This window comes from Macaca fascicularis, chromosome 15 (genome assembly GCF_037993035.2).
Source record: "Macaca fascicularis isolate 582-1 chromosome 15, T2T-MFA8v1.1".
Lineage (NCBI taxonomy): Eukaryota > Metazoa > Chordata > Mammalia > Primates > Cercopithecidae > Macaca > Macaca fascicularis.
The window spans coordinates 11,882,126-11,906,490 of NC_088389.1; the positions used below are offsets into that span (position 1 = coordinate 11,882,126).

Here is a 24,365-nt window from a genome sequence, read left to right on the forward strand (position 1 = left end):
TCGAGGTTTTCCAATTTATTGGCATGTAGTCGCTCATAGTAGCTACTAATGATCCTTTTAATTTCCGTGGTATCAGTTGTAATGTCTCCTTTTTCATCTCTTATTTTATTTGTATCTTCTCTCTCTCTCTCTTTTTTTTTTTTCCTAGTCAGTCTGGCTAAAGGTTTGCCAATTTTATTTTGTGTTTCCATTATCATTTATTTCAAGAAACTTTTCAGTTTCCTTCTTAATCTCTTAATTGACCCACTGGTCATTCAGGAGCATATTGTTGAATTTCCATGTGTTTGTATAGTTTCCAAAATTCCCCAAGTTATTGATTTCTAATTTTATTCCAGTGTGGTCAGAGAAGATACTTGATATTCTTTCAGTTTTTTGTTTTTGTTTTTTTTAAGGTTTTCAGACTTGTTTTGTGACCTAACCTACGGTCTGTCCTTGAGAGTGGTCCATGTAGTCTTATCCTTGAGAGTGATCTGTGTGCTGAGGAGAAGAATGTGTTCTGCAGTCATTGGATGAAATGTTCTGTGAATATCTATTATGTCCATCTGTTCTGTAGTTCAGGTTAGGTCTGATGTTTCTTTGTTGGTTTTCTGTCTGGAAGATCTGTCCAATCCTGAAAGTGAGGTGTTAAATTATTGTATTGTGGCCTGTCTCTTTGCCGCTAATGATATTTCCTTTGTGTATCTGGGTGTGTTCCATTGTTGGTTGCATATATATTTACAATTGTGATATCCTCATGCTGAATTGACCCCTTTAGCATTGTATGATGACCTTCTTTGTCTCTTTTTACAGTTTTTGTCCTGAAATCTATGTTGTCTGATATAAGTATAGCCACGCCTGCTCTCTTTTGGTTTCCATTGGCATGGAATATCTTTTTCCATCCTTTTATTTTCAGTCTATGTATATCTTTATAGGTGAAGGCTGTTTTTGTAGGCAACAGATCAATGGGTCTTGCTTTTTTGTCTATTCAGCTACTCTGTGTCTTTTGATGGGAGAGTTTAGTTCACTTATATTCGATGTTATTGTTGGTAAGTAAAGATTTACTTCTTCCATTTTGTTGTTTTCTGTTTGTTTTGAGGTCTTCCTTCCTTTTTCCCTTCCTTCTTTTGTTCCTTTTAGTGGCGATTTTCTCTGGTGCTATGATTTAATTTCTTGCTGTTTATTTTTTGTGTATCTATTGTATATTTTCTAATTTAAGGCTACCATGAAGTTTGCAAATACTGTCTTATAACCTGTTGTTTTATTTATTCATTCATTTATATTTTATTTTATTTATTTATTTCAGAGATAAGGTCTCACTCTGTCACCCAGACTGGAGTGCAGTGGCACAATCTTGGCTCACTGCAGCCTTCACCCCGTGAGCTCAAGTAATCCTCCCTCCTCAACCTCCCAAGTAGCTGGGACCACAGATCCGCACCACCACATCCAGCTAAGTTTTTGTATTTTTGGTAGAGACAGGGTTTATCTGAAAAAGTCTTTATTTCTCCTTCATGCTTGAAGGATATTTTCACAGGATATACTATTCTAGGGTAAAAGTTTTTTTCCATCAGCACTTTAAATATGCCATGCCACTCTCTCCTGGCCTGTAAGGTTTCCACTGAGAGGTCTGCTGCCAGACAGATTGGAGCTCCACTCTTATGTTACTTCTTTTCTGTTGCTTTGCTCCTTTTAGGATCCTGTCTTTATCCCTGACCTTTGAGAGTTTGATTATTAAATGCCTTGAGGTAGTCTATTTCAGGTTAAAACTGCTTGGTGTTCTATAATCTTCTTGTACTTGAATGTTGTTATCTTTCTCTAGTTTTGGACAGTGATCTGATGTTACCCCTTGGAATAAACTTTCTACCCCTGTCTTTTTTCTCTACCTCCTCTTTAAGACACTTAGATTTGCCCTTTAAGGCTATTTTTTAGATCTGGATTACCAGGCAGCGACTCGGTTCTCTTCCCTTACTTTCTCCCAAACAAAGGAAGCCTCTCTGTCTCTATGCTAAGCCACCTGGAGCTGGAGATGAGGTGATGCAAACACCGCTGTGGCCACCGCTACTGAGACTGTGCTGGGTCTGCCTTGAGGCCAGCGCAGCACTGGGTCTTGCCTAAGGCTCGCTGTAACCACTACGCCTATGTTCACTTAAGGTGCTAGGACTCTACAGTCAACAGATGGGGAAGCCAGCCAGGTTTGTGTCGTTCCCTTCAGGGTGGCAAGTTCCCCTAGGTCCCAGGTGGGTTCAAAGATGCTGTCTGCGAGCCAGGGATGGGAGTCAAAAACCTTAGAAATCTAGCTGGTACTCTCTTCTACTGCAGCTAGCTGGCCTTCAAACCACAAGAAAGGTCCTTCCCACTCTTCCCTCCCCTTTCCACAGGCAGGAGAGCCTCTCCCAGTGACCACCACCACCACTGGTCCATGGGGCGTTCTGCCAGGCCACTGCTGACATTCACTGAAAGCCCAGGGGCTCTTCAGTCAGTGGAGAGTGCATAGTGGTTGTACTAATTTACACTCACCATAAAGGCGTGGCAAATGCTGCCGTGCCTGAGACTCACCCTTCAGGGCAGTGGACTCCCCTCTGCCAGAGCAGGTCCAGAAATGCCATGTAACAGCCTAGGCCTGGACTCAGGGACCCCAAGAGCCCATTTGGTGCTCTACCCTCCTGTAGCCAAGCTGGTACCTAAGGGGCAAGGCAAAGTCCCCTTTACTTTTCCCTCTGCTTTTCTCCAGCAGAAGGAGCCTCTCCCCAGAGCCACCATGGCTGGGAATGTGCTGGATCTCTCTCGACGTCAGCACATCTCAGAGTCTCACCAAGGCCCATGGCATACTACCTGGGTGTCACTGTTGGTTATTCAGGGCCCAAGGGCTCTTTAGTCAGCAGGTGATGGATCCTGCCAGGACTAGGTCCTTCCCTTCAAGGCAGCAAGTTCCCTTCTGGCCCAAGGTGTTGAGAAATTTCATTTGGGAGCTAGGGCCTAGAATGGGGGCCTCACAACTGCCTGGTGCCCTATCCTGTTGTGGCTGAGCTGGTATCCAAGATGCAAGACAAAGTCCTCTTTACTCTTTGCTCTCCCATCCTCAAGAAGCGGAAGGGTCACCTTCATTGCTGTAAACTGTGGTGTCTAGAATAGGGGGAAGGGTGGCGCAAGCACTCCCTTAGCCACCCGGGCTGCTGTCTCCCTAGGTCACGTGCCCCCCTAGTCCACTGGCTCTGAGCCCAGCCCAGCACTAGAACGTGCTTAGGAATTGCAGTCCTTGTGATCTAGACTGCCTTTCAAGTTTACCTAGAACCCCAGAACACTTTAGCACCGCTGGCGAGGCTTGCTGAGAAACTCAAGTTCCCACATTGGCAGGGGTGATTTCCCTCTGGCCAGAACTGGTCCAAATGCTCCCTCCGTGGACACGGCAGCAGCTGAGCCCAGCACGGCTTTACTCTCTGCTGTGACGGGGCAGCACTGAGTTCAATGGCAAGTCCCCCAGTTGCTGTGCCCTCCCTCACCCAAGTGGGCAGATCCTCTCTGGGCCATTTGGCAGCTGCTGGAGGAGGAGGAGGGGTGGCGTCACTGAAGACTGTCTTTCCTCCCCTCTTCCATGCCTCTTTCAGCGAAATGAAGTGAAAACCAGGCACTGTGATTGCTCGCCTGATTTTTGGTTCTTATTATGTTGCTTTTTTGTGTGTAGTTGTTAAAAATTGGTATTCCTGCAGGGGGGATGGTCAGGGGAGGCTTCTGTCCAGCCATCTTGCTCCACCCACCTCAGGATACATTTTTAAGCCTTAGCCCAAGCCACAGAGCCAGTGCAGACTCCTTTCTGGAGGAGCAGGGAGGGGTTGTGATCAGTGGGGAAAGACGGCGTTTTCCTAAGAGCCACCTGAGTTGTGAAACCTGATGTTGCAGTGCCCACATGGGTGTCCAGAGCGGCTCCTGCTAAATGGCCTTGGTTCTGCAATAACACATTCCACTGATTTGATTGCTGTTCTAAATCTCATCTGCTTTTGGTATATGAGTGTAGAGGGCTTGGGGGTTATCTGTGCATATGCATGGGAAAACAGCATAAAGTCATTGGACTTCAGGCAATTTGCGGACAAAAGGCAGGTTTTGGTGATCCCATTTTGGCTTCCCCCTTCATCAAGCAGTCCCTGCCAAGAAGCTCCTGACATGCCTGGAGCAACCCTGACCTTTGTCCCTCCTGGCAGGTCCGGTCTGTAATTGGGAGTCTCAGTCCGTCATCGACAGTTTCTTCAGAGTATAAAAAGGGAAGAGGGAGAGGGAAACTACCAAACTGGCACTTTTTGAGCCCTCTATGTATTTCAGCTTGGCTTATCGAAAGCCAAACCAGCTTTTTTGTTGTTGGCCTGGAAGCACCAGGGCTTCGAGGCCAGTCAGAACCTTAGGAGCAGTCATCTCCTAGCCTAGGACTGTGTTTGATACAGGGCACATGCTGGAGGCCTCTTCACAATTGTGAACCCACAGGGAGTGCACTCTTAGGAGAGGAGTTGGGGTGAGAGGAGGGGAGGAAGGACAAATGGGCACTCAGCATTTGCTGAATGAATACATGAATGGCAGAAATAAAAGCATCTTTGACTTTCATATGTATCCGTTTGTCCATACTGGCAGAAATGGGGATCTGCTCTTTGGCTACTCAGGGGAGAAGGAATGACACTTGTGACTGATTTGATTCTGAAATTGCCAAGACGGTTACTGGCTTAACTTCTGGTGTCCTTGTACGCCTTAGGTAATCGACTGTAGCCTATACAATCCACACCCTAGCTAATGTCAGATCTAAACTTGCAGCCTCTTGCATAATCTTTAAATACATTGTGGTGCTCCCTGCTCTGTTCCGGGGCTGTTTTGGTATTGTGTAAATTAATAACTCATGATATAATAAATCTTGCTTCCGTTCTTTGAAGAGATGAGCACAGTTATCCAAAAATAAATCTAGCTATGTTGATATTTAGTGTCAGTTAATCTACCGCCTAACATCCCATTATTAATTTTCTTCGAACAGTCAAAATATTTTAAGAGCTTAACTGAATCAGAGACTGGAACAAGCTGCTGGCTTCTCTCGGCATTTAAAATATTAATTTACAATTTTTGACTAATCTATTAGGTAGAAAAATGTAAGAAAAGAAAAACGCTTCAACCATGATATTGAAGATATATCTCGATATTTTATCATTTTTATTTAGATGTTATTTGATTTGCAAAAGATAAAACTCATTTAGCAGTCTTTCTAAATCCACATTTTAACTGACCTTCACTTTCCTTAACATATTCATACACTGCTTGTGAATGACACATCCCATTTTCAACCATTTAGACTAACATTATCTCATTTTACTCCACCCTGAGTTATTTGAGATGGGAAAGACTGTTAAGTAGCTAGACTGCTTAATTATTTGGGGCCTTGATTTCTCCACTGAGTTCAATAGTGCTCAGGCTTGAAAAGGACTAAGAGTCACCAGCGTAGTTTGTGGGAAGTGCACATTCTTGACAGGCAGTACAGAAATTCCAATTCAGCAGCTCTGGGGAACCCAGGAGGCCAGGACGGCCAGAGTGCAGGAAGCGAAGGGAAGGACGGTGGAGTCCTGGAGCTCTACCTTTTCTCACTGCTGTGTTTCTTGGGCATCTCAGCTGAGTCTCAGGTAATCTGTGGAGTACATTTTGAGAACTCCTTTGTGCCCTTGGAGTTCTGATGAAGGCTGGCCTTTTTGTTAAGTCCCAGCTCTAGTGTCAAACTGGCTTATGAGATATGCTACTAAGGTGTTCATATTTATTCAGTAAATACTCACTGAGCCCCTGGAGATAAAGGCATAGTTCTAGGCACTGTTCGGCATGGACTACAAGAAGTTTTTGCCCTCACGGAGCCTGCCTGTAGTGTAGAAAATGGACAAGAGACCAGCAACTTGCATAAAATGATGTTGGATGGTGATAAGGCTAAGAGGAACAGAAGCGGGGTAAGGGACTACAGCATGGCAGAAGGTGTTGGGGGGCAGGGCAGCCCTCTGTGAATCAAGACCTGCATGAAGCGAGGTTGCAAGTGAGCCATTTGGGGGGCAGGGTCCAGGAGAGGCCACACAGGTAGAATAGACCCTCCCTGGAGGGCAGTGGGCTTGCCTGGGGAGACCCCAGGAGGCCAGCACGGCCAGAGCGCGGGAGTGAGGGGAAGAAAAGCAGAAGTTGACACCACCTAAGCAGGAGACACCAGACTGGGCCTCACAGGCTGGGAGGAGGGCTTCCTGCTTAGTGAGGTGTCTCTGTCATTTTAAATTCAGATGTACAAATTTGGATTCATCGTGACCCTTGACTCATGACACGCTGTCATCACTGACGCAGGCATGGCCCTTTCATATTGATTTATTTATAATGCAGTGAACGCCTTTGAACATAGCACTGGACCAGGAGCTGGAGCATGATTGGCAGCCTGTGCTGCCTGGGACTACCCCGCATCCCCCACCACTCCCCCGCCCCGCAGGAGCTGCTATCCCCCTGCATATTTATCATTCTCTCTCCTGTTTTGGAGGGGGTGCTTCACCATATATATTTGTATTCGTAAATTTATTCTTTAATTTTCCCTGGTTTTTAACTTAATTTATTTTAGAGGGATTATATGTTGTCTTCAGGGACTTAATTTTTCACTCAGCATTCTGTGTTTTTTACTAAATTTCATTCAATTTGTTGGTTTAGCTATAGCTTATTCATTTTCACTGATAGGAAATATTCCATTATCTGAATTTATTCTAATTTATTTATCCATTTTTCAATTGATGGTCATTCGATTTATTTCTGGGTTTCTGTTTTTCTATTATAAACAGTCCTGCTCTTACATTTTAAAATAATGAAGAGTGTAATTGGATTGTTTGTAACACAAAGTATAAATGCTGGAGGAGAAAGACACCTGCCCCCCCCCCCCGTTCTCCATGATACGATTATTACGCATTGCGTGCCTGCGTCAAAACGTCTCATGTATTCCATAAATATGTACACCTCTCATGTACCCACAGAAAAATCAGAATCGAATAATCAAATGGTCCTGCTCAGAACATTCTTGTTCATGTTCCGTGGTACCCATGGGCTACAATTTTTCTTGGATCTACTCTTAGGAGTAGAATTGCTTGGTTTAGAGCAGTGGTTCTTAACTGGGAGTGATTTTTGCCTCCCAGCAGACATTTGGCAAGGCCTAGAGATATTTTTAATTGTCACAACCTGGGGAAAGTGATGTTCCTGTTATCTGTTGGGTAAGCGTGAGAACAAAAATGTAGACCTAAATAAATAAACAAGCAAAGAAAGTATCACCTAGAGAAAGAAACGCTGAAAATATTACACACATAACTATAAAATGATATGACCAAGTTGAGACCACACATATATCATATCAATGAATATGAATTAATTTAACACACTTACTGAAAGCTTTTTAAAGGTGATGTTGGTGTGAAAAAATAAGTATGCATTAAAGGATAGGAAAACACCAAAAAGAAAAGCTACCAAAGGAGCTAACCCCATCAAGCATTAAAACATACCCTAAAACCTCTATCATTAGAACAGTGCAGTACTGGCTTATAAGTAGACAAACAAGCCAGTAGAATAAAATAGCCTAGACATAGACCCAAGTGCATGTGGAAATTTAGTATGATGCAGGTGACATCTCAAGTCAGTAGGGCCTCTGTCATGAAAAGCAAAAAAAAAAAAAAAAAACCTTCAGATGGTCAAAAACATCATTAGAAAATCAAAAGACAGCCAAGCTGGGAGAAAATATTTGCAAGATACATTACAGACAGGACTAATATCCCTAAAATTATTTTTTAAATCATAAAAATATAGGGCAAAAGACCAAAAATGGGGTAGAAAATGAGGAAAAGAGACAGTTCACCAAATTTTAAATATATATGATACTTAAAGAGATGAAAAGATGTTCAACCTTACCCATAATTAGGAAAATGCAAATTAAAATTGCACTGAGGTACCATTTCTCACCTACCAGATTGGCAAACATTAAAAAACGTAACAGGCCGGGCGCGGTGGCTCAAGCCTGTAATCCCAGCACTTTGGGAGGCCGAGATGGGCGGATCACGAGGTCAGGAGATCGAGACCATCCTGGCTAACCCGGTGAAACCCCGTCTCTACTAAAAATACAAGAAAATTAGCCGGGTGAGGTGGCGGGCGCCTGTAGTCCCAGCTACTTGGGAGGCTGAGGCAGGAGAATGGCGTGAAACCGGCGGGGCGGAGCTTGCAGTGAGCCGAGATCGCGCGCCACTGCACTCCAGCCTGGGGCACAGCAAGACTCCGTCTCAAAAAAAAAAAAAAAAAAAACGTAACAACAGGTTCTGTTGGTAAGGCTGTGGGGAAACGCCCTCTCATACCTTGCTAATGAGAATGCAAATTCATCCAACTGTTTGAAGGGACTTTGGCAGTGTCTAAGAAAACTATGTACATCACACTTCCAACTATATGAAAATGCATATACACCATTATTAACTGAAGCTTGTTTGTAATTGTAGAATATTGGAAATAGCCTAAATGCCTGTGCAGAGGAGCGTGAGTGAATACATTATGATAAGTCGCACAGTGGAGCCACATCACTTTTTTCTCCATCTTCCAAAAAGAATGAGAAAGACCTCTGTGACTCACATGCAGTGATTGCCAAGATATATTGTTAATAGAAAAAAAGCAAAATGCAAGAGTATCCTTAATACGCTTAATTTTTCTGGAAAAAGGGAGATATAAAATACCCATTATCTGCTCATTTGTAGTGGGGAAAGATAAACCCGAAGCAGAGAAATTGGTTATGGGTGGGTAGATGGGAAAGGCATGTCCCGGGTGAGGAGCGGGGAATAGAGGAAGGGAGGTGTGTGCTGGGGAGGCCTGACTCTGAGTATACCGGTATACCTTCTTACGTAGTTCTGACTGTTAGAACATGTGAATGTTTCACATACTTGAAAAAATAAATAAACTGGACAAGATTTTAAAAAAGAAGAATGCAACACAAATAAATTGAAATATATTTCAATTGAATAATGTGACCACACCTTAGGGGATAGGAGAGGCATAGAGAACTAACACTAGTAACCTTTGAACTTGACATTGTGACCCTAAACCCTTAAGCTGGGGATGATAATAACTGTGAACTAATATTAAACTTCAGTTGGTTGGCTGGTTTTTCACAGTGGTTTGGATTAGTGATTCTGAAACTATGTGTGTTCTAGGTTTGAGCAAATACGGAAATAAATTGTGGATAATGGGAGTCAGGTTTCTTCCCTTTGAAGAGGGAAATTATAAAGATGGAAAGCAGAATGCCAAAAGTCAACCCTCAGTGTGTTGGACTGCAACTGGAAGTATCAGTATCAACGGATTGTTTTTATTGTATGGATGTAGAAATAGATATAGATGTGTCTGTATACACGAGTGCATGTTTCCCGGTTCTGTCTGCTGAGAAGGTCTAGAAGCAGTGAGACCCCAGGAACAGTGAGCACAACTGTCATCCACATGTTAGTTTCCAAATATCATTCTCACTAATAGGAGCTCCTTGGAGAAGTGGCTGATCCCAGAACGGGAGCAGGAAAAGATGAGCCTGGAGCATCTTGCTGTACCGGAAAGTAAGGAAGTGCCCAAAGAATGATAGGGACACATCAGAGGACACAGGCCAGGCACAGTGGCTCACACCTGTCATCCCAGAACTTTGGGGGGCCAAGAATGGCGGATCACTTGAGGTCAGGAGTTCGAGACCAGCCTGGCCAACATGGCAAAACCCCATCTCTACTGAAAATACAAAAATTAGCTGCCTGTGGCAGTGCCTGCCTGTAATCCCAGCTACTCAGGAGGCTGAGGCAGGAGAATCGCTTGAACCCGGGAGGCGAAGGTGGCAGTGAGGCAATATCGTGCCACTGCACTCCAACCTGGGTGGCAGAGTGAGACTGTGTCTCAAAAAAAAAAAAACAAAGACACAGAAGCCAGTTGGAAGGAGCCTCCTACTCACCAAACCCAGGACAATTGAACACCAAAATAAATAACACTCATCATGGATTACAGTCCATTGAATACAGTAATAATCTTCGAGTCCATACTGATTTAAGTAAATACATGAGTAAAAAGTTGAGAGCTATCAGTGTAACAATAGCTCATGGTATATTGCTCATTTCTTTAGCAATAGCTATGGGAAAGCTCTTTCTTACAGTAGACTGTGAACTAAGAAATGTAAAAGAAATTAGAAAATTGGGTAGCCACCATAGTAATTGTTTCAGACAAGAATCAGGAATCATCAATGGGTGCTAAAATGTATGGGCGACAGTTTGACGACGGACCGGGTGTGTGTGCAGAGAGAGTGCAGATGTGAGTGTGCGGCAGGTGCAGGGTAGTGCTAACGGGGCACCTAGATGAAGGGTGCACGGGAATTCTTTGTACTATTGTTGGAACTTTCTGTGACTCTGAACTTGTTTAAAGTTATTTCAGAATAAGAAATTAACATTTCTAAGCATGCATATTTAGATATCCACATTGGATGAAACGATATGTGTTTGGCCCAGAATCTGTTGCTTCTGCTCCCCACAATGCCACCACCCCTCTCCAAGCCTCCGGTCCCTCTCACCTGGATTATTATAGCTGCCTCCTACCCGGCCTCCCCACTCCCATCCTGCCTCTCGTCAGTTCTCCACGTGAGGCCAGAGCCTTTTAAAGGGAAAGTCAGGCATGTATCTTCTCTCTTCAGAACCTGCAGTGGCTCCCCATTTCCCTCCAGTGAAAGCCTGTGTCCCCTGTGACAGCCCATCATCTGCCCCTGACTCTACCCCACTTTCCCCCACCACTAGGCCCAGTGCTGCCATAAAGCCTTTGGCCAAAGGTTTCCCCAAGCCCCCATTCCTCCTAGTCTTCAAGGCTCCGCTCTCCTGTCCCTTCTACCACCATGTACAACTGACTACACCCCAACTCCTTATCTCCTTAGCAGCCTTTATTTTCTTTTGTTATTCTTACCACTTTCTAATGTAGGATATGATTTCCTTATTGTTATGCTTATTGCTTTTGTGTTTCCTCTGGAAAGACCCTAAGTTCCACACAGGAGAGATCTTTGTCTCTTTCGTTCAATGATACGTCCCAACCCGCTAGAACGGTGCCTGGCACATAGTAGGTGTTCAGTAATTATTGGTTGAGTAAGTGTTGATTCAGATTCATGCATGTGTGTGTAAAGAAATGAAAATTAAATGTCTTCTTTCAAATACTGAGATGAGCGATTAGGGAATGATATATTATTAAATGAGCCTGAAATACAGACTGTGCAATCCTGGTTTTGAGGGAAACAGACATATACCTATTGATAAGTGCGCTTGTAAACAGGCTAGAAGGGATATCTGTACACTGCACTGTTAGAGAGGAGTGTTTATCTCATGGTGGGTGGGGTAAGAGCGTTAGTTTCTTTACTTTCTGCTTAAGACACCTAAGTATTGTTTGATCACTTTTACTAGAAACATGCATTAAGGCCAGGTGTGATGGCTCACATCTGTAATCCCAGCACTTTGGGAGGCTGAGGCAGGTGGATTGCTTGAGTGCAAGAGTTCAAGACCAGGCTGGGCAGCATGGGAAAACCCCATCTCTACAAAAAATGTAAAAAATTAGTTGGGCATGGTGATGCATGCCTGTAGTCCCAGCTACTCGGGAGGCTAAGATGGGAGGATCACCTGAGCCCCGGAGGTTTGAGGTCGCAGTGAGCCATGATCACGCCACTGCACTCCAGCCTGGGTGACACAGCGAGACCCTATCTCAAAAAAAAAAAAGAAAAAACAAAGAAGAAGAAGAATTATGCATTATTCTTAGAATTAAAATTTACAAAGGAAAAACTTTGTAGTATAAAGTTTCCTTTCAAGTGTAAAATTCATGGGGTACATAGTGGCCCGATGCTAGAGGTCTCCTCAGCCAGTGTCTTTGTTCGTGTGAGCACTCCCTGTGCCGGGCACCGGCGCAGCTCTTTACCCACACCATCGCAGTCACCCCTGCTTGGGACCCCAGGAGGTGGGTGTCATTGTCCCCATTTTCCAAATGAAAACACATGCTTGAAGAGGCTCAAGCCCACAAAGCTACAGTTCTAAGTGACAGATTGACTATTGGGATCCCAGTCTGACTTGAGAGCTCAAACTTTCATCTTTAAAAAAAAAAAGTCACTCGAAGCCAAATGTTCAGGTCTTCCCCAGCCTGCAGCATGTCGTGCCTGCTTGCTCAGGGTGCCACCCACTTGGCCCTCAGCTCCCTAGAGTCTCCAGCCTCCCTGTAGCCAGAGGTGAACTCAGGACCCAGCAACCGAGGCTGAGAACTGCCTCAGAAATTGTTCTGGGCCCACTCAATTCTGAGATCTCTTAGGCAAAATATGTGCTGTGCTTCCATCTTAAATATGTATGCCAAAACTGTACTTGGCTATTTATCTTTTGGAGGCAAACAATTTCAAGTTCCGTGTAAATATGGCATTCTGTTTAAAATCTAGTAATGTCATTTTGTGGGAGTTCCCTATCCTCCTCCTCCCTACTCATTTGAAATTGCTATTGTCTTTATCTCAGGGCTTTTAACCTTGGGTCCATGAACTCCCGGGAGGTAGTGGATGGGTTTCAGGAAACCTCTGAACCCCGCAGTTTTCTATGTATGGATGTCCTTCTATGCCTTCTTCTGAGGGAGAGGGTCTGTGACTTTCATTAGAATGGGAGGCTCATTCCCAAAGCAGGTTAAGGACACTGGCTGTAGACCTCAGCTAGAGCTCGGAGTCTGTTCGTAGGCTTTCTGCTGACCTACAGGTCCAGCTTCTGTTCTCTGAACTCTTGTTTCATACTCAGTACGCTGGAACATGTGTGTTTCATTTCCGGGTGAATTTTTGGTGGCTTGCACATTAAAGCGCAGTGGGAGAGATCCTATTGTTGATGAAAATGGCCATGTAAAGAAACCAGAAGGAGTTGATGCTTTCAGGCACCAGAGTGGAGCAGCTTGAAAAAGAATGCTTGGGCATTAAACCTGTTTTTCAATGTTCTGACAGCTAAGTCATACAGAAAGAAAACACTTTATGTTACATAGTTTTTATTTTGTGACAAAAACATACTAAGTCAAATTTAGAGATAAATATTTTTTTCTTAGAACTAATTTCAGGGAGTTGTGTGTTTGCTTGACAAATGCTACTTACTAGGTATACATTGTCTGTTCAGTTAATTTCTACAGCACAGTCATTCCCAGAGGCAGTGGTGCACTTGTATCTGTCCAGTGAATGTATGTTTAGGACTTAAGGGTAACTGACAGTTTCCCTAAGATTCCACAAAAATATTTAGTCTACATTAGCAATAGCCTAGTTAGGCAATCTAGATTGTCCCCCTTTTCCAAAAATGCTAATATGCCCAAATCATCAGGCTCATAATTTCTAAAGATAACGTTTGAAAGCCCATAATTCAGATCTCTGGTTTCCTTCCACACATTGCAACTGCATTTGTCCCAAAGAGGTGGAAAACATATTCCTCCATCCCTAACAGGTATATTTCAATGACTGGCATTTACAATAGTGAATTTAAATGTTGGAGAAGGCAATTCCACTTCCAAGGGAATTTTGTTGGATTTAACTTTTAAAATATTTTGAATATGTGAAATTAATGCCAGGTAGAAACAGGTGGCACTGGCCTTTTTGAGACAGGGTGAAACTCTTTTTAAAATTTAGAAAAGTGGTTTGAGTGAATGCATGGTACTACCACTACCTTTACTTTTTTTTTTTTTTTTAAGGTTGTCTAATTTAGTTTTAGTCAGTGATAAATGTTGGATGTTTTCAGGCCAGACTACTTGTCTTATGCTTATCCTACACCCTTTGGATCCCTTGCAACTTGTCTCCAATTTGACGTTTTTCTGTTCCAGTACTTGTCTTCATTCTTGTAACAAATGCTTATTGATCAAATACTGTGTGAAAGATAACCCCAAACTGTAATATCTAGCACTGATTACATTGCAGGTGGCATCCCCATTGTCACCCACAGTGCCACATGCATTCTTCCTGATGTGCTGTCAGCATGCCTTGTCCCTGCACACCAGCCCCATGCCCCATCTGCACTGCTCTCATCTCCTGTCGTCTGAACTCTTGCTCCAGCCGTCTCATTGGTCTCCTGGTCTACCTGCTTCGAAGCACTCTGCCTCCCCTCATCTTCCACACTGGACTCATGATTCCAGAGACGCCAGTCCACTACCCTGCTGGCTCCTGACGCTGGCAGGATAAAGCCCCCCTTCTAGGATAGTTAGTGTACATGGTCTGTATAACCCGGCCTCAGTTGACCTTTCTCCTCTTCTTCCCTCTCTCCTCCCTTCCCTGGGTATCCTCAGTATTCTCTAATGTTTCTCAGTAGAGGCACTGTTGGCATTTGGGATGGAACAATTTCAGTTCCAGTGTGGAACTGGCCGGTGTATTGCAGAAGGTTTAGCATTCCTGGGTCCAATCTGCTGACTGCCAGTAGTTCCCCGACTTATACTGTGACAAGCAAAAAATACCTTCCCGTTTCCAGGGGCTCCTTAGGAACAAGATTGCCATGCCTGGTGCTTTTATGCTTTGTACCTACATTTCTGCCCATGGCCCCCTTCTCCACCTGTTGCCCCTTCTGGCAAAACGACTGTGCATTCTTTGAGATTGGGTTCTAATGTCATCTTTCAAATGCCTACCCTTATTTCCAGGCCGAGATAGCCTCACCTTCCTTTATGCCCCTAGAATCCCATTTATGCCTGTATTGAAGGGGTGTGCTGTGTGCAAAGAGGGATCGTGGATTGATCTTACATGGATCGCTTTGCTGTAGAATGCCGTTTGATGGTGCCCACAGTATCATATATTGCTGTGCGCAGTGCCTTTAGGAAGAGGGTAACAGGGAGGTGCTGGGAGCTGGCCAGTGCCCTGTTAACGTCTGCTGTGTTCCGCCTTGTGACATAGCACGCCAGAGCCCTTGGTACTAGATACAGGGAACGTCACAAAGAAGGGTTCTCTTGGGACTTCATAGTTTCTATAGGACAAAGAGACGATATAAAGTATTAGTGTTGGCCTCGTTGTTAGAAGAACAATGGTATTGATCAATAGACTGTGGATCCCTTGCAACTTGTCTTAGGGTTTGTATTTTACCAAATGGAGCCATTTCTCTCCACACCCACTGCAGTCAATAATGTGCCGCAAAAATGATGTTTCTGTTCCTGACCCGTAAGCTTCGTTTCGAAGAATTATTAACACAGAAGCCCAAGCTGCTATTTTCTTGTAGACAATCGGGTTGTCCTGATTCAAATTTATATACAGCAATTGAATCTCATTAACTTGGATTTACACTGTATAGACCAAGCATGTAAATAATTGAAACCTTCCAGGGCTATATTAAATCTTCAACTGATTTTAAAAGCAGTTTATCTTGATATTTTACTTTGTTTCCTAATATCAGTCTACACAGTTGATTTTTTTCTCCAGTTAATCTTTTCATGGTGTTTATACATTGAGATAAAACAGTTGCTCGATTTTAATAAAAATGACATGCACAATTCGTTTCTGTTGGCAATTGAGTTAAAAAATTAGTCTGCATTTACACTAATATGGTCTATGGTATTATTGATTATATAAATTGTATTATATTGGATCTTAATAAAAATTAATTGAACTAATTGTACTACATGTAGTTACAGGAATAGTAGTCATCATTCTCATCATCATCATCATTAACCTGACTTGTAAGCAAATTGTAATTAGCGGGCAGGCTCTGGAGCCAGGCAGCTTGGGGTTCAAATCCTTGCCTGGCCATTTCTAGTCATGTGAGTTTGAGTAGTCAGTCTCTGTGCCGTCATTTGCTCCTCTGTAAAGTGGAGCTAATTGAAGCCTTCGTTTTTGGGGTTGCCATGAAAATTGCCTGTTTAATTCAGATAGCATTGCTCACAGCTGTGCCAGTGGGCAGTGGGAGTGGGAGTGGGAGGGCAGTGGTTTCCACTAGACACTTGTTGAAGATCATGAAATGTTGTAGGCCGTGTTCACGCACTTAATTACCACAGCAACTGTTGATCCTAAACACTGTGATTATTAAAAAGTGCCGTTGTTTCCATTCAAAAATCCTTTGTAAATAATCTGGGTCCTTCAATCAAACCTAGAGTGAAAATTCTTGTCTTTCCCCCTCCCCACCTTGAGTGACGTTTTTAGTTAAGATTCCATGGCGGCAGTTCTCGTGTCTGCTTTTAAGGTGACTCATTATTGATCATGCTTATTTCACTGCGCATCCATCTATGTCCACTTCTTTCAATTACAAAGATGTGTGAGGCTTGCCAAATGGAATTTTGGAGTAGATATTTTGTTAGTTTTTGCCTTAGAATAAGCTATCATAATACTAGCTACTGTTTATTCAGATTTGCCTCCCCTGTCACTGGCTATCCCTTCTTGGTCTCCTTTATGGATTACTACTCATCTCCCCAAAACATCGACGTATCTGGGAGCTCAGCTTTTGGTCTAGCCCCCTCTCTGTCTACTCTTACTCCCTAGATAATCTCATGCATCTCATGGCTTTAAATGGTTCTATTTGCTGGTGGCACCCAAGTTGACATCCTTAGTCTTGGCCTTTCCCTGGACTTCAGCCTCAGATTCATCTGCCTGTTCATGTCGCCATTTGACTTCCACACTTGCTGCTTGAGATTCTTCCTGTTGCCCAGGCCAGAATTCTTGGAGTTGTCCTTGCCTCTTCTTTCTCCCATACTTCACAATCAATCCATTGGTAAATTCCATGGGTTCTTCCTGAGAAGCATATCCAGAATTTACTCACCTTTCCCCAATGCCACCCAGTTCAGGCTGCCATCTTTCTCCACATTCTCCCAACTGGCCTCTCTGTCTCCACCCTTGCACCCGTGTAATCTGTACAGCAGCTAGAGTGCCACTTGTGCGGTGTCACTGTTCTGCTCAGGAGACTCCACGGGCTTCCCGTTGCACCAAGAGACGTCCTTACCATGATCTCTAAGCCCCTACATGACCCATCTCTTCCCCATGTTCTCTGTTTCTTTTTTCCAGGCTCCCCCACTAGAATGAGAGCTCTGTGAGGATAGAGACTGTTTTGGTCACTGCTGTATCCTCAGTGTACAACGCTGTTGTATCCCTCATATACAATAGCACCTGGCTTTTGCTGAATTCCCAGTAACCATTCATGATAGGAATGCACCATGTTACAGTGTCATCTCACAACAGTGAGATTTGCCTTTTGATCCTAGCAGAGTATGTCCCTGCCACTGTGAATATTATTCTGATCACTGCTACCACTTAATATGCCTACTGTGTGCTCAGGACTCTATTTCACCCCTTACTATATGCTTATGATTATTTATTTGATGTTCACACTCACTCCTCAGCCAAAGATGTTATCACTGTTTTATAGATGAGAACACTGAGACTCAGAAGGTTCAGTAACTTGTTCAAGGTCACATTAAGTGGTACAGCTGGGATTTGAAGTGAGATCCATGAAACGCCCAAGTCCTGGTCTTTCTTTATCAACCTCTGCTGCTATCCATGAAAAGGTCACAGAGATTCAAAGAAATATAGGAAGCTCCTAGTGCATGTAGGTGACTAGGGGAAATGTATTGAAATGAGTGAAGTTTTTTTTAAAAGAATAATGGTTTTGATCAAATGTAATTTTGGTAGGCAGTGCTTTCTGAAAATACTTCTGAGTTTCCCAGTTCTATTTTCTTCCTTCACACAGCCTTTATCAAATGATTGTTTTGTTGATAAATTTAGTGTGCAGTTGGGACTTATATGTAGATTGTACCTACCCTCAAAGGGAGAGAGGATTTTATAGTTTCCATTCATTCTCATTAAAATCAGAACATTTGCATCTTAACTTTTACATCTTGTTCCAGGAATTTTAAGCAGTCTGATTGTATGGAAGTGGGTCGTATTAATTGCAAATGGGCTAGACATCTGCTCGCTAACATGGAATGATTTTTTTTAGCTCTGTTTTGTTTTTATATATGATCTACCAGAGTGATTAAGTGAGGGCTGTTGGTGATGCTGTTACAAGACTGGGTTTTCAGAGACTTATAATGTAACCATAAAAAGGCATTTAAGAGTGGATCTTTAAAAGTTCTTGAACTGGGAGCGATTAAACATCTTAGAGTTTATAGATTTTTTTTTCCCCCCGAGACAGAGTTTCACTCTTGTTGCCCAGGCTAGAGTGCAATGGCATGATCTCGGCTCACCACAGCCTCCGCCTCCCAGGTTCAAGCAATTCTCCTGCCTCAGTCTTCCAAGTGGCTGGAATTACAGGCAGGCAGCATCACGCCTGGCTAATTTTGTATTTTTAGTAGAGACGGGGTTTCTTCGTGTTGAGGCTGGTCTCGAACTCCTGACCTCAGGTGATCCTCCCAAAGTGCTGGGATTACAGGCGTGAGCCACCACGCCCAGCCGAGTTGATAGATTTTTATCCACAGTCTGTCAGGGAGCCATTTCCTATCCTTGGAGCCTCTGTTGGTCTGTTACACAGTGAAGTCAGGTTCAGTGGGTTCCAGACTCTGGGGTAAAGGAGTGGGGAGCAGCATTGCTGTCACGTTTTTACCTGCAGGGAGTGACATGGGAGTGAGTGGAGTGACGTGTGGTATCAAATTGCAAAACTAGGATCCAGGCTACCAGTGCCTGGTTGAATAGCAAGTTATTTTTTTACCTGATACTAATGTAACACTGTTTCCCAAAGTGGGTTTCTTGGAACACTAATTCTTAAGGAAGTTCATGTGGGCAGTAAGTTTAGGAAGCACTCACTCGTTAAAGAAGGCTAAGCACTTTCCTTAGCTGCAGTCCTTTTCAGAGCCTTTAATTCATACACACTGTGAATCTTCAAGAGGAGCATATTGTTTCCTGGACATGCTTGACCACAGACCCCTTTTCATGAAATAGACTTAGGAAAATGTCAAGGAGAGCTTCCCAAATACTTCTTTTTAAATTAGGAATCCCGGAATCTAATTGGTCTCTTGGTCATATAGTTTAATGGAGAGTCTCAGTTCCTCGGGGTGGTTGGCTCAGACCTCTTGCCTTTCTGGACTTTTCAGGCCCTGGCTTTTTAAGATTTGCCAGTTCTAAGACAGTGGTACCACTGGCTCAGCTGTGGGGCAGGAGGGAAGTTGGGGCCACTGCATCTCCATGCATGTCTGTGTTTGACCAGGAGAGAAAGGCGATAGATGGTTAACAGCAGTGATTAGGGAAGGAAAAGTAAAATATGTAAAGGATGGAGAGTGCTCTGGATGAGTGACATTTTTTTAGATTCCTGACTGTGCACAGCACCTGCTATCTAGGCAGGGCTCAGTCAGCACCTGTTTAATGAATACGTTGCTAGGTACTCTGTGTCTTTGCTAAAAGACTATATCTAATGTTGATATACCATCATATTCTTGCTTCAAGTTAGTTGCCAAATGTGTATAATCTTTCACACCTTCTAGAATCAAAGGTTAAAACATGAGAACTTTTCTTTTCCTGCAAATAACAGATGTTCTTTCCATACAGAAATATCTACTGCCTTGCCACGAAGCAAATGTTCCTGGCCATTATTATTCTAGGAGTGGGAATGGATTTGAACCCATTGTTCCAAACCCTTATTTGGTCTCTCTTGGAACCAGTGACAGCTGACACATGTAAGGGGTGATGTCTGCTACCATGGAACCAAGCAAAGCTAGTTGACTCGCAAGAGGGGTGAAGCTGCAGTTTGAACCTGTGACCTTGACCTCATTAACTTCAGGCATCTGAAGCACCAGCGTTCTGATAATGGTGTCAATACCTATCTTAGTGCCAAAATCCTTCTCCTAATGTTTAGTGGTACTGTTTTCCCATTTAGTCCCCTCCTCCTGCACACTATGGCTTGTTACCCAAAGGAAGGATCACTTGCTCATCCTTAATATGGGGAAATCATTTAGAGCACTTAATTTGTGTTGACTCTTTATTGGTGCACTATTGCAATTAAGTTAGATTAATGAAAGGTAAATTCCAGTCTATACATGAAAAAAAAAATCTCTTGTAAAGATCCTAATTAGTATGTGTGTTTATTTAGCCTCTCATGGTTTAATTGCATCCCATCTTGCTATTTACAAACAGGCATCATTAAAGAATAATGAGTGTGTGAAGAGCATTAATACTAGTGGCAGATGAGGTAACTGGAGGTTGCTGGGGATGGGGAGGGATAGATGGGAAGTCTGCTGATTTGTATTATTTTCGAACGAAGGAGCATGCAAAACTATCCTCCACACTGGTCCAGGAGGGAGGAAAGAGCAGACATTATGCAAGGCAGCAGCTTGTCCTTTGGCTGCAAAGAGTTGGGCGCCTTTTAATTTGTTGCTGCAGTGTAATCTGTGGAGGTGAGCAGACACACTCACACAATTGTCTGTGACCTTAGCTGGTGTTGTTTAGATGGAAGCTTTCTTTTCAGCCCTGCATAGCAGGACATCTGCTCTTCAAATCCATGAGGATTCCCTAGGGTGCTGAAAAAGCCCTGCAAAGTGTGGGACTTTCCTGTATCACTCAGCTCTGGGCCCTTCAGTAGCCCTTTAAAAAAAAAATCCAAGCGTAAATGAATTGAGAAATAGGTTTATGTTATTTCACTGGCACCCCTAATATCACATTCTGATTTTACGTAATTTGCTGGTGTTCCCTGAAGTTACAAGGTAGTTTTGTCTTTAGGTACATGCTTAATCATTTATATTGTCTTATAACCTGGTTTAAGGGTAGAAAAGCTGAGATTCCAAATGGGATATAATGTAACAAGGAAAATAGAACAATATGGAAGAATCCAATAATAATAGTAATACATGATACATTCCTATAATTTATTGTGTGCTTCTGTAATTCTTGGCGTAAAATAAAATTTTCTCATTAATCAGGAGTGAAATATAGGGGTAGAGGTGGTAAATCTGAGAAGGAAGTGTCTAGAGCTCTGGTTGAATAATGCTTGTAGGAATAAACAAGACTCTTAAATACCAGCTCCTCGGTTTCCCCTTCTATCATGGTGATCATTGCAAACAGTTTTGTAAATGAATTCTACATAAATGCAAACTGCTGCTATTCAAATCTTGTAAAAGCCTTAGATTTCTCTAGGGATTCCTGGGTGAGTTGAAGTCCAGAGTTTAATTTATTTAAAATTAGGTTATAGGAATTCACAGTTTTCAGTACATCTTATGTTTTTCTTCAAACAAACTACAGTTTAATTTTAAGCTACCCTAAATAGAAGTAAAATAAAAAAGTTTTCAGTATTCTAACTACCTCATGTATCTAAGGACACAGAGAGCTGCATTCTCAGACACACAAGAACCCAAACAGTGTTGTATGGTTGCCTCTTTTGTTGTTAACTTGCAGCTGTTCCACTTTCAGCTCACAGAACTGTGGGACATATTTTTCCATTCATATTAATTGGATTTTTAAAGTGACCTTGTCCACATATTGATTTGTATTAAAATTTTCTTCATCAAGGTCAAGTTGGCATATATCCTACAGACAAAATATTAAAAAGCCAAGTGCTGCCTAACGGGGTATCAGCAGAAGCAGCGGAGATTTAACAGGGCCAAATTTGCCACAGAGGGCACTGTGGTACCCTTCTAATGCAAGTGGCAAGTCTGTGTGGGAACCACCTTCACCTGGACTTGAATCTGCCTTATCAAGAGGAGAGTCCTGAGTTTAAGTCCGGGACCCACCACTTTTGGGGAAGAGCCCCCTTGAGCCCCTCAGAGTCCAAACTAATGCTGTTCACAGGAGTGGGTTTAGGATGAGCATCAGCTCATCTGAGATTCACCCAGGCCACCTTGAAAAAGAGGGCCTGTTATTATTGTTCGTAAAATTGAACTGTCTCTAGCTCAGGACTCAGCTGTGCCTGGCCTGCCCATTTGACATCTCTTCGCTTACATATTTCTGAAGTATCCTAAACTTGGTGAAAAGGAAGTGCTATTTCCCCTCCAGGTTTTTCCCTTCTTCTTCTCAATAAATAGCAAAGTCATTACCTGGTGCTCAAACCAGAAGCCTGCAGATTTCCTTACTTAGTTTCCCCTTTTTTCTCACTCCTCATATCCAGTCCAACAGCAAATCATATCAGTTCCTAAATCCATTGGCTTCTCACTTCTCTACTGCCACCGTCCTAGTTGAAGCCGCCATTGTCAGAGGTATTTGAACTAGAGCAACTCCATCTTGAATAGAGGCTGGGTAAAATGAGGCTGAGACCTTCTGGGCTGTATTCCCAGGAGGTTAGGCATTCTTAGTCACAGGATGAGATAGGAGGTCAGTACAAGATAGAGGTCACAAACACCTGGCTGATGAAACAGGTTGTGGTAAAGAAGTCAGCCAAAACCCACCAGAACCAAGATGGCAGGAAAAGTGACCGTTGATCATCCTCACTACTCATATGCTCATTATAATGCATTAGCATTTGAAAAGCACCTGTCCCACCAGCACCGTGACAGTTTACAAGTGCCCTGGCAATGTCAGAAAGTTAGCCTATATAGTCTAAAAAGGAGTGGAACCCTTAGTTCTGGGAAATACCCACCTTTTTCCTGGAAAACTCATGAATAATCCGCTCCTTGTTTAGCATATAATCAAGAAGTAACTGTAAGTATAATCAGTTGAGCAGCCTGTCTATGGAGTAGCCATTCTTTTATTCCTTTACTTTCCTAATACATTTGCTGTCACTTTATGGATTTGCCTCAAATTCTTTCTTGCGCAAGATCCAAGAACCCTCTCTTGGGGTCTGGATCCGGACCCCTTTTCACTAACACCATTATTCCCTCTCCTGGTCTTTCCATTTCTTCTCTTGATGCCTCCACAAAGCAGCAGGAAGGTGTTGCTTTAAAAGCACACACCAGACATGCCACTCCTCTGCTGAATGCCCTACAGTTGCTTTCCATTTCACCCAGACAAAACTCAGCTCCTCATCAGAGCGTCAAAGGCCAGTCACACTCTTGCCCACCTGTCTGACCTCCTTTCTGTTCCTAGGACACCAGGCGTTTGCAGGTGCTGCCCTCTCAGCCTGTGCCGCTCTGCTCTGGCACTGGGCATGGATGACCTTGTCTTACCCAGTAGGTTTCAACCAAACTGGAACCAACCCCCTTGTCCAGCTTTATTATCTTCATAGCCCCATACAGACCAAGTATTTTTTGTTTGTTATCTGCCCACAACCCCCTCCCCCATCCAAGGATGTACAAGCCTGAGATCACATGTTGTTTCATTCCCTGCTCGGTCTCCAGTCCTTAGAACAATGCTTGGCACCTGGTGGGTACTTAGTAAGTATTTGAGTAAATGAATGAGCAAGTGAATAATTGAGTGATCTGTTCTACATGTCATTTTTTCACATGTAGATATCTGAATAATCTCTCTTTAAGCTATCCCCGTTTTGTTCATTTCTTTCATAACTCGTCGTAATTTCTGTTTCTGTATTTATACCCTTCTTCGTTGCCTATCTCCTTCACTAGACTCTTAGCTTTGTGAACGTCTATTTCATTTCTCACTCTGGGTGCCTAATGCCTGGCCTGCACATAATATGTATTTAACAGATATTTGTTGGGTAGATAGGAGGAAGAAGGAACTGAAGAACAAGCAATTTGCAATCCAAGGCAGCTCTAGGTTCTTCTCCATGTTCTGCAGTCCAAATTCTGGAAGGAGGCAGGTTGGTTTTTTCTTTTTCTTTTCTTTTTTTTTTTTTTTTTTGACAAGGTCTTGCTCTGTCACCCAAGCTGGAGAGCAATGGCTTGATCACAGTTCACTGTAGCCTCAACCTCCCAGGGTCAAGAAATTCTCCCACCCTGGCCTCCCAAAGTGCTGGGATTACAGGTATGAACCACCGTGCCTGGCCCTGGAAGGGGGCAGTTTTATTGGCCTAACCAATATGAGGCAGAGCCTTCTCTACCAGGCCACTGTGTAGGGTGCCTACTGGACCAGCTGGTTCCACCCAGCACAGAAAACAGCAGCTTCCTTGGATGGCAGGTAGTTTCAGTGAGACAGGAACACAGTGTGAGGCGGGCTTCATTACTGTCATGTTCAGTTTCACGTACAGATAAAGGACGTGTGCTGTCGAGGATTCCTCTTCACATCTGTTAGGAGCACCTTGACATTTTCAGTATGTTCAAGAAAACAGTAGCTTCCCATTTTGTCAGGTAACCTGTATCCCACTTGATTCACATAGAATCTTTTTGGATTGGAGGCCCTATTTTTATACAGGCATTGGCATTAATTCTGTATTCGCTTTCCCTGGAAGGGCTATATTTTATATATTTGAATATATGTTTTATAAATTAAATGAGCTAATTTTGATAGTTTGGGGGGATTTTTCCCAAGACTGCAAGGGAAGCCCAGAGGTAGCATGAAACCAAGATTGGAAAGCACAATTCTCTATTCTATCTTTGTTTCTTTACATTTTATGGGAACTTGTGTTGTTATTATTGAA

At 43.1% G+C, this 24,365-nt stretch overlaps 1 protein-coding gene across 5 annotated transcripts in view; it reads left to right on the forward strand.

Annotated features, from left to right (window-relative positions):
• Positions 1–24,365, forward strand: part of MED27 (mediator complex subunit 27) — a 217,900-nt gene that overhangs the window by 148,784 nt on the left and 44,751 nt on the right. The window contains exon 5 of one of the 5 annotated variants that reach the window (XM_074016198.1): positions 1,283–11,838. The exons of the other annotated variants lie outside the window; for them this stretch is intronic. Coding sequence (XP_073872299.1) covers positions 1,283–1,288 — 6 coding nt within the window. The 3' untranslated portion in view covers positions 1,289–11,838. Of the gene's footprint in view, positions 1–1,282; positions 11,839–24,365 lie in introns of those variants that run through there. 5 annotated transcript variants of the gene reach the window in all.